Source organism: Vanacampus margaritifer, chromosome 20, assembly GCF_051991255.1.
Source record: "Vanacampus margaritifer isolate UIUO_Vmar chromosome 20, RoL_Vmar_1.0, whole genome shotgun sequence".
NCBI lineage: Eukaryota > Metazoa > Chordata > Actinopteri > Syngnathiformes > Syngnathidae > Vanacampus > Vanacampus margaritifer.
The window spans coordinates 12,913,310-12,929,139 of NC_135451.1; the positions used below are offsets into that span (position 1 = coordinate 12,913,310).

The following is a 15,830-nucleotide window of genomic DNA, read 5'->3' on the forward strand; positions in this document are numbered from 1 at the left end:
ATCATTTAGAGCCATTGTTTAACTTAAAATTGGTAGCGACAGCCCAAGGCAGGTTACCCTTTCATCAGGAGTGTTCGATAAAGGTAGAAGTCATGTTTAAAGTTTGTTTATCAATTTTATTAGTATTGTTCATTTATTTGTTGTCTGTATGCTAAATTATAGCTATTCTCGATAAAATGTTTTTTTATATATATATATATATATATGTATGTATTTTTTGTTGAACGGATTCATTGGATTTACATAATTTCCTATGAGGGATAATGCTTTGGTTTTTTCGTACGATTTGGTTTTTAGCAAAATGCAAGAAAAAAACATTTATTAAGTTATGCGCTTAAATAAAAAACTTTTTTTTTATTAAGACATGAAATAAAGACATTTTAAAATATTGCAATTAATTACAAAGAAAAAATATATAGTATCGAAAAGACAAAAATTTACATAATATTTTTTTTTTAAATGTTTTTGAAAAAAAAAAAAGTCAATTTTGACTGTGAAATGGTTCACCTGGCAGCGCACTGGTTTCGGAAGAGGCGCGCGGCGTCGTGGATGACTCGCGTTTGGTACGGCTCCTGGCGGCACATGGGGCAGCACTTCCTGCCCGAGAACCTCTCAAAGGCCTGCAGACACGCTTTGTGGAAGACGTGCGAGCACGACAGCAACACCTAATAAGAGGAGACGCAAAGTGGAGGTTATACTAACCCGCACGCATACAGATACAGTGGGTTTAAAAAGTCGACACACCCCTGCTCGAATACCAGGTTTTTGGGATATATTGCACAAGTGTCTCATAACTGGGATTTTTTTTTTCTCACAAAAATGTGGAATTTGAACTGTTTGTCTGTTTCCATCTTAACTCTTTGACTGCCAAAAACGTTAAATAACGTTTAGTAAAATCCTATGGAGGAGTGCCAAAGACGTTAAAAGACGTTTTTTTTTAAAACAGAGGTGAAACTAACCATTTTCTATTGTTGATTACTGAAAAACGGAATAAGGTAGAAACAAACTTTTTTTTCTGATGAAAGATGAGAGTCCAATCTTTCATTTGGTAGTATGTGCGTTTCCATAGTCCAAACACATATTTTTCTGTGGACCTTGAAAGATCAGTCAAAAATGCTTAAATCGGCTGGCACCCACGGCATCCCTTTTCTGAAAACGTCTGGCAGTCAAAGAGTTAAAGGCATGTGTATTGAGTCGCATATTGCTAAGTGTTATTTGGCGAGAGGACAGAGGGAATTAGTAGAAGCCTGGCTGCAACCTGGACTACCTGCGAGAGGACCTCTTTTATGCTCTTTTAAGCAATGTGAATTGGCACACAAGCCAGTTGACAGGGCAAGGGGGTACGAAGGAGGTGTGTGTGTGTGTGTGTGAGGGGGGGGGTGATATTGATTTCTCATTGTTTTGGGCCCAGTCACAACACACTCCATCACCGGAGAGCGGACCCCCCCCCTGCTGTGTACAATTTCCAGCAGCTCCACAAGCCATTAGAGCGGAGACTACAAGCGACAGTCTGACACACGCAGGGGCAGTCAACATTGATCTCGGTTTTTTCTCTTTCTCTCTCTCTTTAAAGCAAGATTTTTTTTATGGCAAAAATATGAATCAGATTGAACATACACCATATTTTTTTACTTAAAAAAAAAAACAGCAAAGCCTCATCTAATTGGTTATTCAGTTAACAGCCAAATCTACATTCATTTGCTGGCACCCATGGCACTCACCAGACTCATTCACGGATACTACAGTAGAACATGAGTGTGGAAAACCCAATGTAAAAATGAACGCTTCACCTGAGATAGACGGAGACAAAAACAACGGGTTCGGATAGGCAGACGGCGTCGGCGCGACTACCTGAGGCTGAAGGCAGAAGGACTCCCTGCATATTGCGCAAGGCTGCTCCGATTCTCGTTGTTGGATGGACCTGGCCTTCACCAGAGCCCACTCATCTTCGCTCAGCCTCTCCGGGGGCAAGGCCACCAAGCCCATCCTCTGAGCTGGCCAAAGAAAAAAAAAAAAAAAAAAAGGAAACCAACAGACGTTACCAGACACCCAATTGTCTCAAAGCTAGCTAGCTAACTACATGATAATTTTTTGTTTGTTTTGTTTTCTTGTAAGGGAAAATCAGCAAAGTAAGAGATTTTTTTTCTCTATTGAAAAAACAAACATTTGTCTGAACAAAAGAAACCTATGAATATATATATATATTTTTTTTTAAACAAGTTAGCGGTAGCTAGCTACCAACCTAGCGTCAGAGGCGGCGGAGCGGGATCGAGCACATACTCTCGCTCTTCTCCGAGGCTCAGAGGAACATTGCTTCGGATCCCCCTCTCTTTTCCGCGATGAATTGTGGGCCCTTTGCTTTTGAACGGGAGCAGCGGGTCCGACAGCAAGAAACCGGGTTCGAGAAGGTTCCTGGTGATATGATCTTGAAGGGCCATTGAGGTGATCACCAACCTGCTGCTCAGTTTGGAATCCTGTCAAATAGGGACACGTTTTCAAACTCAAATATAGGCATCCATACATTTTTAATACGGTTTATTTTCTTTGTTTACGTTATGGATTATTTTCAAGTCTTCATTTAACCACTGACCCTTCACGGACAACATTTTCTAAAATGTATAATCGACAAAGGAACATCAAAAGGCAAGTAAAACATTCTTTGAATTCCCTATGATAATCTGAATTATAATTATTTGATAATTATTATAATGCCAATTGTGATGTCTGGATTTACACACGTATTTTAGACACGCTGCTGTCACACTTGCTTGTGATGTTACTCCAAAATGGCTCAAATTTTCGGTTCCCAACACAAATTTCATGAATTGTGTTCACCACAAATGCATTCTTACTGTGCTATATTGACTCCTTTCTATACATTTGAACAATTTATGCATTGTTTTTCGGTGTTCTTAAATAATTTGGAATGCCAAAATTTCCCTTTAAAATTAAAAATAACATCTTGATTGTATAAATATATATAGAAGTAAGTTGTCAGTAACAGTGGCAACGTAAGATGGCTGCCGTCTGGCTTCAGCTGCGAGGGGCCTATTGACAGTCCATTCATATATAAATCTGTGGCTACTAAGCAAAGGGCTTAACTTTATTATATTTAGCAGTTGGTTTAAGAGTGGAACATTTCATACTTAAAATTAAAAAAAATAATAAAAAGAAAATATTTTACTTGTTTCTACAGTAATGGGTTCGTGGTACAAAGGTATGTTAGCATCTCATTACAAGAGGCAAGAGACCTTACGCACTCAATATATTCTAAACAAACAAATAATGTGTCCCGCTACTTTACAGTAAATATGTGCGCGCATTAAAGTACAAAAACACGACGCTGTTTTAACCACTTCTTAAAACTGGGACACTTTTCATTTAGTTTACGTAAAAGTTATGAAGAGGTGAAAGCCAAACCTTCCGCGTTGCCATCCTATCAGCGTCGAGTTTGTAGCAGTTGCTAGGTAACTTAGAATTCGCCCCCTCCTGCCCCTCCTTCACCGCTTCTGATTGGCTGAGCCGAAAGAGACTTAAAGTGCTTTCAAAATAAAATAGAAATATGTCAACGTTAAGTGTGACACTGCTCACTAAATATAAACGTTTCAGTCACTACTACTACTACTACTAAATATCATTTTTAATGTTGTAGGTTAATAGACTGTTTTATGCATGTAATGAAATAATTATTCTCAAATATCAAAATAAAACATTACAGTGTTTTGAAGTATCTTTAGGGATAAAGCTATTAATAGAAGTGATTGTAAACATGATTGTGATTGGGGGTTTAATTCTGGGCTTGGTAAGTTATCACTGTATTGTCATCATCAATAAACAAACATATTGGAGACAATTTGTTTGAAAGTGAGCAAACTTTCAGAAGATCAAGCGACACAAACCCCCCCCCCCCCCCCTGTTTGTTTGTAAAACTAAATGCCGTACTTTGAAACGGGGTCTCGATCTCTCCTAATGATTATTTTATTGTCAGGCAGTTGTCAGTGCATAGTTGGAACCTGACCAAAGGAGGCTAGTCAATGTGACTCACGCAGCCAGCTGTCGTCAGAACAAAGCTAAGCTGCTCATACCTGTGCTGTGAGCTCAGGGATCCCTCCCAGGTCACCTTCACATTTGAAAAAAAAAAAAATCATACACACAAACACATCAGCAGCAGTATCCCCCCCCTCCCACCTACCAAAAACGTCTTGATGAAAAGTTTGCTCACTATCTAGTGGGCCACTTTTTTCTTTTTTTTTTTCTTTTTTTTTTTCTTTTTTTAAACGCTTTGCGGCTTTGACTTGACACTGATGTGCTCAGGCGCAATCGGTGAAAAGCGAGCCGTCTTAACGGCGAGGCCTGTCAATCGGTGCAGCCGTCCTAAGAAAACAAAAGCAGAGACGCAACGCACGGGGAGTGAAGGAAAGCCACGAGCTTCTCAAGAGGCTGCCGCATTCTTGAGATTAGGGCAAGAAAAACGGAGACCACTGGCGCTAATGCCGCAGACAAAGGCGCGGAACAATTTATTAGCTAAGAATTCAAGCCCAGGGCTCAATCAAAGGCCTCGACGTCCAACCCTGCCAGACTCGGGGCTTTGGTTTGTTGTTTTAAGTAAATAATCACGCTTAAAAGATACGGCAAAGATGGGGCTCAAGTCCCCTCCTGCATTCTTCCAACTGTCATCAGAATGGATTTCAGTGTGTGCTTTTATTTTTCAACAGCCAGCGTGTTTGTCTTTACCGTTTTTAAAGGGCTTTTTATTTAACTTTTGTCCCCTCCGTGGATCTCTTAACCTGATCTGTGGTATTTCTCAAAAGACAGCTCACCTTGACGTGTAAAGAGCTGATGACTTAAGTTACCGAGAGAGGGAAAAAAAGTCAAGGAGTGGAAAACGACGCGAGTTGAAGTTCTGACCGGGAAACCTTGTCATCTGATTGGACCTCATATCATATTTTTTTTATTGCATTAAAAACATTCAATTTACTCATTAGAATTTAAAATTCTGCTACTGGTTTACATTAAAAAAAAAATGCTGAGAGAATATAAACCCACTAAGCGTCTGAGGTCTGCAAAATCAGGTCAGTGAGTGGAGCTGAGAGTTTGACGCAAACATGGTGAAGCAGCATTTAGTTGTTATGCTGAAGACAAAAGGAAAAAGCTGCCGATAGCAGTGAAGTCCGTCCCAAGTGTGAATACTTTTAAATCCAGGTTAAAAACCATGATCTCCCCCGCTTCTCTGTTAAATATTAAAAACATATGTTAACTCATTCGCTCCCAAAAACGTATAAATACGTTCTATTTTAAATGTTTTAAGTGTCCCAAAGACGTATTTATACGTTTTTTTATTGCTAGAGCATATAGAGGGCTTTGATGCAGCCTCTGAACTGAAGCGGGTGAAGGAATGGTAGTCATTACAAAAACGGCCAGCAGGTGGCAGCAGAGTATAACAGATCAGCCAGGGCCATGTTGAAAAAAGCTCATTTACCCACAGTTCTAAACAACGATGAAACTTAGCTATATTTTATTCGAAAATTACCCTTTTTTTCCTGATGAAAGAAGAGACTGATCTTTCTTTTGGTAGGTTTCTTTTTTTATATATATCAATAGAACACAATATTCTGTGGGCCTTGCAAAAAATCAGTCAAAATCCAGTAAAACAGCCCGGAGCGAAGGGGGTTGCTTCACTGAAAATGGCTGCGAGTGAATGTGTAGAATTTTCATTTTTAATACATTTTATTATTATATATTTTTTTATTGCTTGCGCCGTATGTTCTTCTAGTAAGCTATCTTTTATTCCTTTACATGTTGTAGGCCTATTTTTATTTTATTTACATTTTACAAAAAAAAGGTTAAAAAAAAAAAATAATCCTTGTTCATGCTGACTTTTTACATGAACTCTAATCAAAACCCAAATCATTAGCGATTATTACAGATTACTCACTCATTGATTTCTAGATTATAAAAAAACAGCATGCATGCTATCCGTTAGCCCGCGTTAGCACGAAGCTAGCAGTTACGTTTCAGCTTTGAAAGTTGCGGCGTGGACTCGAAATGCATCTTTTTTGTGATCCCCCCGCCCCCACACACGCCTTGCATAACACACATGCATGCAAGCAACCGTCATTATCATGCACTCCGACGTAATGCATTGTTGCCAGGCGAGTCGCCGTGCCGAGATCTAGACGAGAGAGGGCAGCCCGTAATGGCTAATGAACAATTATGTCAGCCGGAGAGATGACCAGGAGAGCAATCAGTAAATCCAATTATTTTATGACTCGACCTATAATGCCTCCCCTAACATGACTTTAATCGCTCACGTGGAGTCCCCTGTGGGAGGAATCCAGTCTGCGTCTATAAAAGAAGAGCGTCGTCATTAGAGCACCTCGCTCGCTTTTCAGGGAGATGGAGCTCCAAATGATTAGACGTGTCCTTTTGTAAATGAAATACAAATCACCATGCAGGCTCTTTGGCTTTGACTTCATTTACTAAGTGCTACATTACCTCATACTTTTGGACCTAACAATGGATTTCCTATAACTCTGCGGCCGCTTGGAATGATGGAGGGGCTCGCATATCACAAAATGTGCCAGCGCTTATTAGCACTTGAGAACTTATTGATCCGTCGTCGTGATTAATATCAGTTGTGGGGGTGGGGCAACGGTGGCGTTGCGGGCGAGGTCCGGTTTTGTGCTGACTGGTGCCAGACCCGACGCTGCGTGAGTGTCCCCTATGCCAGGAGTGACTCAACCTGCTGCACCGCCCCGCCCCGCCCCGCCCCCACCACCGCCGCCGCCATTGTCCAGACAAGCGTATCCGCATCGCTGTCAGCAAAATGCTCAAAATTACCTCACGCCAAATTGATGCATGCTCCAACTTCTACTCGTTTTGAATAGCAAAACAATTGGACTTTTAAAGTGCATTTAAATTGAATAAAATATTCTGTATTTAATTTAAGCGCTATAATCGAATGTATTACAGTTAATTTTAAGTGGAAACCATGGAAATAGAAGCACAGCAGGTCAAACTACTGACAACATAAGATTCATTAACTGAATGAAAAATGTGGAATGATTTGGAATGATGTGGCGTGATACTGAATGGCATGGAATGAGTAGAACACGTCAAGGTTGGTATAGCATGAATCGGTCCAAAAAAATGTAGAAAGCAAAGTCAAAAAAAAATTTAATAAAATAAAAAATATTATTTTCTGGTTTTTGTTTTGGATTTTTGGAAAATATGAAAGTTAAAGTTATAAAAAAAAAAAGAGTTAATGTTAAAGGAAATTTTGGAGTAAAATGCAGTGAGGATGAAGTTGGAACTGTTTGAATTGGTTACAAAAATGTAGAAATTAGGAGAAAAACAAAAATCGTAAAATTTTGGCTCTTATTTTGAAATTTTGAAAAAATATTTGGATAGGGATAGCTTGATCAGTTTAAAGTTGAAACTGTTTGAATTGGTCAATAAAAATGTACAAATTAGAGACAAAATAAATACATTTTGGGCTTTTATTTTGAAATTTTGAAAAATAATTATTGCAGTAAGGATAAAGTTGGAACACTTTGAATTGGTCACCAAAATGTATGAATTAGGAGAAAAACAGTTATTATACTCTTATTTTGGAAAAATATTTTCATAGGGATAACCTGAACAGTTTAAAGTTGAAATGATTTGAATTGGTCAAAAAAATATATATAATTTTTGGCTTTTATTTTGAAGTTTTGACAAATAATTGCGCTAGGAATAAGATGTGAACAGCTTAAAGTTGAAATGGTTTGAATCAATCACACAATAAATACCAACGTATCAAATAATAAAAATGTATCAAAAAGATATGATACAGAAGTAAACAGCAGCAATGGGTAAAACGACGAAAGATTTTGATGGAGCTGCTCACAAGCTTAAAGACCGCACATATCCGGAATGTCCCAAAAGGGTCAAAAGTGGCTGTGGATTTGTATTAAGGGGTCACGAGGCAAAAATGTTGGCAAGCGACGCATTCATTTGAGCACTTTTGACATGAAGGCATTGTGGTCGGCGCTAATTTGCGGGGCGCCCTTGATGGCGGCCATCTTTCTCCGTAATGGACAATAATTGAGGCGAATCCATCAGGATTGCTGGAAATAGGCCGGCGTAATGGCCGCAAATTGTATGCCCGCCCACCCGCCGCGCAACTTCCTTTGAAATCCTCGCAATTCCGATTCCATGCTGCTTTGGCAACAATGCGCCGAACATGAATCCAATCATACCTTTTTAAGCTCCGACTGGCAGCACGGGGGGAAAAAAATGTTTGATTGACCAGCATATATGTGTGGAAAGTAATGTCCTACATATCGACAGTGGATATAAAAAGTCTACACACCCCTGCTCAAATGCCAGGTTGTTATAAAAATAAAAATAAAAATAAAAATAAAAATAAAAATAAAAATAAAAATAAAAATAAAAATAAAAATAAAAATAAAAATAAAAATAAAAATAAAAATAAAAAACGCAGCTAAAAGTTCAGGAGAGTGACCTGATTCTAATATTCCAAAATAAAATAAAAGTGACTCCAAATACAATATAGCATTTACATAAAAGAGCGTATCAGGTTACCATAATAATTACAGAACATATACACCATACATACACATAAAACCCCCTACCATCTATTTATGTCAAAATGTCCCCCCGCTAATGAGAAGTTGCTGCAAACGTGGCTTTTTTTTTTTTTTCTGTCCTGCGGCGCGTAATCATTTTGTAAAGTGTAAGCTTGAACTTACTGATGTTTAATAGTCAACCACTTAATTGCATCAAGGCGACGACAGACGAGTATGAGAAAAGTTGGCTTTTACACGACACAATTCACTCAAGACCAAGATCATTTTCCCAATTCATTTTTTTCTTTTGTACTTTCAGCACACTGTAAAGCGAATGTTAATACGTGGGCCAAACATTTGACCTCAATTTGATTTATTTTTTTGTCATGAATATTGTTATATTATGGGAGAAAAATAACAATGCGGAACATTTTTCGATCTGATGATAAATTTCAAATTATTATGTTGTATTATGTAAGAATTAATGTTGACATATTACGAGAAAATATAATTATGAGAATAGATAAAAAAAAAATTAAGTCATAAAATAGCGTGAAAAAAAAAAAGTTTGACATCTTCCTAAAAAAAATTACTAATGGGGAAAAAAGTTTTAATTTTACAATGTGTGAAATTATAGAAAAAAATAAAATAAAATAAAAATAATAATAAGTCATTAGCCACCTACACATGAAAAAAAAATGCTGGCTCTTTTTCCTCACCCATTTTGAATTTGAACAGATTGGGTTATTTTTACCCAAGGTTGGGTTCATTATTTTGACCCAGCATATTGGGTTGAGGATTGGATTATAATTGTAATGTAATTTTCAGATGATCAATATTGGCTGAAAAGATCGGATTAAAAATAAATAAATAAATAAAGTAAAAAAAAAACAACAACAACACTTTTGTACTTTGGTTAATATTACATTAATGAAATGTGAGTTTAGCAGCAAAATCCAGCAGCTTTTATCAATATCAGAAGGCGGCCATTTTGCCTTTTGCTGTCAAAGCGAAAATGACATCACAGTCTCTCAGGTCTCAGGCAACAACCAATCGCAGCTCAGCTTCAGAAAACAGGTGAGCTGTGATTGGTCGGTGCCTGAGCCCTGCGCAACCGTGATGTCATCTTCAGTCGACAGCAAGTGGCAAAATGGCCGCTCCCTGAAATGGATAACTGGATTTTGCTGCATAACTCATAGTCCACAAATGTAATATTAATCAGAATGTCATGTTTAGACTAGTGACATATTATGCAAAAAAAAAAAGGCTGAGACTGACTTGGATGCAAAAAAATGTGATCGAAAATTGTATCTTTTTAATCAATTTCTTGGTAGCAAGAACAAACAACAAGGCATCTTTTTTTGTGTGTGTATTTTGACACCAGAAACAGACATTTAAAAAAAAAAAAGTTTGCCTCAGCTGCGAATGCCGACATGTCACACAAGCGGCAAACGATTTGCCCGCCAACCTTTGAACTGTCACTCGTGCGAGGAGAAAAAAAGAAAAGAAAAAAAAAAGCCAAACAAGATGGCGTGTCAGCAGACACCTCGTAGGTCATGCAAGGTGGGAACATTTTCCACGGAAGCTCCCCCCTGACCACGATTATTTACGCCCCGGCTGTACCGTACGCGCAAGCACACGCACGCCTTCAAAAGGAGATAAAACAAAAAAAAGCAAATGCAGACACATCAAGCCTCGGCGTGGCCTTTAAAGCTTAATTATACCTGTTGGCGTGCTGAGAGACACATCACACAACCTAGTGATTAATAAACAAACGCCGCGGCCCATAAAGACCCCCCCCCCCTCCCACCTCTCCCCGACGACAAGTCGCTGCTCATCGCCCACCACTCCGCGCTTGGCTGAATCAAAGTGTATCAAACAGAAATCAAGTCACACAACCTCACGTCTCCCTCGTTCCTCCACGGGAGCGGATGAGAGTATCTCGCCGAGCTTTCATCTTCTAGCGGGCAGGCCCGAGATCACTCGACGGCGTCGCCCTCGCCGCCGTTTAGTAAACAGACACACCTTTGAGATGGGGTTACTGACTACCGCGGCCAAGTTGATGAATGAAGGGACATATTAGATAACACTCCTCCACATGCGAGACAACACTTCGGGGGGGGGGGGGGGGGGGGGCATCTTATCAAAGTAGTGCTTTAGCAATTGCATGGGAAGGCTAAACGCTAATAGCTAAATGCTAATGAAGAAAATTTAATGGTAAATTATGTGAATTACACATTTTTAATTGTGGTTAAATGACAAATGGATAAAAAGAAAACTTGAACTGCGATCTGTCTAAGGTGGGGATTTAATCATTTCAGAGAAATTATAATGCATTTCCTGATATCAATTGGTATCGAACGCACTAAAACGTTGTCCAAGCGGGGTTTGAACCCAGGCTCTCCGAGGCGTATTTGTATTGAATTTTTTTTGTACAAAGCTGAAATCTGCGGATAGAAGCTAAATGCTAATATAGCCGAATGCTGAATGTCACTTTCCTTTCTTTGGTCCTTCCTCGGGTCTCCTGACGGCCTCACGACTCTGGCTGGAAGTGTTCGGTTTAGGTGAGCGGTATGGGATTTTTTTAATAGGTTTTAGGTGAACTAATGAATACACACACACTCGCACGCACATTCAGAAAAAAAAAAAAAAAGGAGCGCAGTGATGATGACATGTCAAATCGGTAAAATTACCGTATGAACAATACTGAGTTCTCCAGGAAAAAAAAAAAAGTAGAAAAAAAAACTAATGCTGAATGCTAGCATTCCCACAAATATGCTGTTGTTTGATGAGAATAGCGGTTAGCCGTGCTAACGTCAGCCATTCCGATCGCCGCTAGTCTTTTAGCGGCGTTGAGCGAGGGCGGCGACATCCGCGAGTCACGATACTTTACAATGCAAACCGACATCACAACATTTGAGTTGCTTTACGGCGTTGTGTTGTAATATTTATACGTTCGGGGCGAAATAGGCAAAAATGGTTGTAATATCATGAGAAAAGTGTCAAAATATTGATTCTCGTCAATTGAAAATATATCAAATGGAAAATGTGATTATTAAGAAAAAGTCCTAATTTGGGGTGAATTACCAAAAAATATTACAAAGAAAAAAAGTCATAAAATGATGAAGAAAATTTTAATTATGAGCGGGGGAAAATCATAAAAATATGGAAAGACTAATTGAAAAAAAATACGAGACAAAAGCCATAAAATAATGAAAAAAAAGTTGTAATTTTATTAATGAAAAAGTCAAAAATATAGGAGAAAAAATCTAAATCATGGTAAAAAATAAATTAAAAAATCCTACTATAATTCTACACGTCAAAACGTGATTTAAATTATTTTTTAATTAAATTGTGGAAATAAAATGCAAAATTAAAAAAAGTCATGTAAATTAAAATATTAGCTCCAAATTTGGGATTTAGTTCCCGCTGACACACAAGTCAATCATCATAAAAACCCCTTTTGATTGGTCATCACATGCAGCCAGCGAGGTATTCTTTACCATCCAGTAGAACATCAGCAGCACAATAATGCCACCATTGGATCAGCGCTCTGTATTAAATACATTTTCCGCCATTCGCCAAGGAAACACATGATGATGTTTGTTCAGTCACACTTTTGGTATTTCTTAAGCCCGCTCCTCACTTTTAAGCCGCTTTGGCCAAACAAATGTGCTTGAGTCTTAATCATTCCACTCAAACAAGTTGCTATTGTTTGCCGGGTTTTTCCACTAGGATGCCAGATTGTGGAGCGCAATGAATTGTATGAGGTGGCCAACATAAAAAAATAAAATAAAATAAAAACATAAATAAAAAAGGAAATTTTGGGCATTTAAATGATTATTTGTATTTCCGAAAATGTAAAAATAATGTTGAAATGAAATCTCAGTCGTCATCGATGCTGCTTTAAACGATCACCTCCGCCGTTTCGCTAATGATGAGCGAATGCGCGGATGCAACAATAGTCATTTTGCCATAAAGCTGTCAGCCGTCAATCAAGTTGCGTTTAGGGCTTTCCTCGCGCGACCGAAGATTTACGACGCTTCGGCCCGTCCCCGCAACATTTCAAAAAAGACAGACGCTTCCCATTTGTCACCATCATTGTTGCTTCATATGAGTTACTTACAGTATTCTTTATACAAACAGGTACTCATTTTCTTTTATTTTTAAACCAATGTGACAGTTAAATTTTATTTTATTTTTTACTAGAAAATGTTTATTTTCCCAGCCGCTACGGCTTCGAAGCAAAATATGAAAATCTCTGCTTTTAATGTGGTTTTACACAAAGATTAACTTAAACACATAGCCAGGACTGTAATTTTATTTTTTTTTACATGTTAAGGCAAAAAAAAAAAAAAGAAGAAGAAAAATCCCCCCCTAAATACAGTATCATGATATCAAATGGCTGATGATCATCAGTGGAAGCTGGAGCGACAGCCATCTTGTCTCTCACGGTGTTATTAAATGGCGTAATCACAGACGGTGTGAATGAGAACAACTGTCTTTGGCGTACTTTGAAATGGTTTAGCTTAAGTGCGTGCGTATGCGTGTGCGCGTGCGTCGTCTATTTTTAGCGCAATAGCTCACACATGTCTATTTGCGGGATGCTTTGATTTGGGATGAAAATAGCAGAAAACTTATTTCCCATTAAATGAACTAAAATGTAATCTTGAGTTCAGCTATTTAGTGTGCTCGCCAGGAAGACGAAAGTGTTTTTTTGGGGGGGGGCTGCGTAAACAGACTGGTGTGTGCGACAGATGGGCCTGGGCAAACTAGACCCGTTGACCTTTCAACTCCACTGTCCGGCTCTCCCGGTCCCCTCTGTAAGGCAAACATGCCGAGGAAATTCCAAGGAGATTATGGCGGCCATTGAGGGAACACAGGAAAGCAACGCTAGGTGGCTAACTAGCATGATTTAGAACCTTGCTTTGCTAACATTTGTTCATTAAAAGTTGCAATTTGTGTCATTTTTGTCATATATGTAACTTTCAATTGGGGAAGCAATGCTTGGTTGCTAACTAGCAAGTTAGCACGTTTTATAAACTTGCTTTGCTAACATTTGTTATAGTTACAATGTAGGTTTCATTTGTGATATTATTAAGCAACTACAAAGTGGGACGGCGATGCTAGGTTGCTAACGAGCTAGTTAGCACGTTTTCGAACCTCTCTTTGATAATGTCCACTTGTAATACATTTTAAGCAAGTAGCAACTGGGAAGTTGATGCTAGGTGACTAGCTAGCTAGTTAGCGCATCAATAAGCATGTATGTATAGGTCATACGCCAACATTTTTAATTGGCCAATGAGGCAAGCCCGATGTACTCTGCCTAGCAACAATAGTGACATAAAAATGGGACAAGGGTGTGACGCGCTTGCTTTTTAATTGAAATATAAAGTTTTATAACAAAATGTTTAAATGATTTTCATTTTCCTGATTGATTATATAAGTAATGACAGAGTTGTCTGTCCGCACGAGGGACGGCATCTCGTAGCAAAATAAGAGGAAACTAGTAATTTGGAAAATGATCAGTTGCGATAGCCCAAAGCTATATTTTTACACACTCAAACCCATTTCAAGGTACAGGCAGAGGCCTGCTCCTTTCTCAGATTATTTGGAAGTTCTTGTCTTTTTTCTTTATCATTTTAGAGCATGTCATTAACTTGTATTTTTTTTTTTTTAATTTATATATATATTATTATTTATTTATTTTTTTAATTAGTTTTAGACTTCTATTTTCTAAATTCAGATGAGTTGTTCATGTTTGTTCATTTTTATTTTTTGGAAAACATTTTATTTTTTGTATAGTTTTTATTAGATTTAGTATAAGTTTTTTCAAAAGAACATTGTAGGTCCAGTTACTCTTCGATTTTTTTTTAAAGCAATTGTTTTGGTTTTGGTTTTTTTAAATCATAAATAAATAAAATAAATTTCCATTTGAGTTATTTTGGTACCTGGGTAACCTTGGTCTGTGCACTTGCCCACTCTTCAATGTACGTTTTCATTTGATTTGATTTTGGGGATTTTTTTTAATTGTATTTATTTTTTATCAGTTTTAGACTTTTATTTTCTAAATTCAATAAAGTTTTTAGAGCATGTTCGTTTATTGTTATTTTTTGGATTTTTTTTTTTTTTTTTTTAGTTTTTATTAGATTTAGTATTAGCTTCTTTTTTTTAAGAACATTGTAGTTTCAGTTAGTCTTCGTTTTTTTTTAAGCAATTGTTTTTGTTTTGTTTTTTTAATTAATAAATTAAAATGTTTTTATTTTTTTAATTTTTATCGGAGTTATTTTGGTAGATTTGTAATCTTGGTCTTGTGCACGACAATATACGTTTTCTCAACAAAACAAAAAAAAAAAGACAACAAAATCGACTACTTTTTAATTTGCTCATCCAATCTATCATTTTCGCGCATACAGATGGTGAAGGGTCATCATTTTTGAAGGTACGCACACTTACTCGCGCCTCACAATGCTGATTAACAGAACATTTCCCTTTTGTGGGTGTCGCACAAAGGGCGGCCCTCGGCCCCGCTGCGGCCGAGTCGGCGCCCATTCACGTTTTTCCCATGTTGCAATTTACTCACTGAATTAGGCCCGGCGACCGAGAAAAGTGTCTCGGGGCCCAATTATCATGTGGCAAGGAGGTGGCGAGGTGTGTGTTGGGGGGTCCGTGAGATACTTAAGCCTTTTCACCGGCCCTGCCTTGTTTCTCCTTGAGAGACTCATGTGTTTTGGCACACAAAAGGAGGATCTTCAGAGATATGCCAAGAGTCTGGAGAGCGTGTTTGCCGGACCCGTGAAGAGAGCCCTTTAGCGGCCCGGCGGGACAATGGCGCTTGGGCACCGGCCGCGCTCTACTTTGTCCACGCCAAGCATTTCACACGCACCCGGGGCAACATGGAGCGTAAACATTAGGATTGGGGGGTAGATGGGGAATGGGGGGGGGGTCTTGAAAAGGCCTCTTTTTCATCTTTGTCACCCAATCAACAACCACGCTGGCTTATGTTTGCAAGCTCTCGCCTCATTTATTCTGACTTAGAGCATCCGCTTTTGTCGCTTTGCTAATGACATTTTTTTTTTGTCGTTTAATCATCTTCACGGATGTCATCATAATGGATAACATGAAGGCTTCACTCGTATTGTTGATTAATTACAAAATAATTCAAAATCTGACATGCTTTTACCTATAAAATCAATAAAAACATCAAAATGCACATTTCTTGTGAGATAATAAATCTGGCTTGGAAAAAAATTCATATAG

At 38.2% G+C, this 15,830-nt stretch overlaps 1 protein-coding gene across 5 annotated transcripts in view; it reads right to left on the bottom strand.

Annotated features, from left to right (window-relative positions):
• rnf32 (ring finger protein 32) overlaps nucleotides 1-15,830 on the bottom strand; it is a 101,222-nt gene that overhangs the window by 49,333 nt on the left and 36,059 nt on the right. For 3 of the 5 annotated variants that reach the window (XM_077553721.1, XM_077553722.1, XM_077553724.1), the window contains exons 3-5: nucleotides 2,243-2,474; nucleotides 1,852-1,994; nucleotides 508-665 (exon numbers count right to left, since the gene is read on the bottom strand). In XM_077553721.1, the coding sequence (XP_077409847.1) occupies nucleotides 508-665; nucleotides 1,852-1,994; nucleotides 2,243-2,438 (497 nt within the window). In that variant the 5' untranslated portion in view covers nucleotides 2,439-2,474. Of the gene's footprint in view, nucleotides 1-507; nucleotides 666-1,851; nucleotides 1,995-2,242; nucleotides 2,475-3,420; nucleotides 3,436-15,830 lie in introns of those variants that run through there. The other 2 variants (XM_077553719.1, XM_077553720.1) reach the window with 1 other exon arrangement.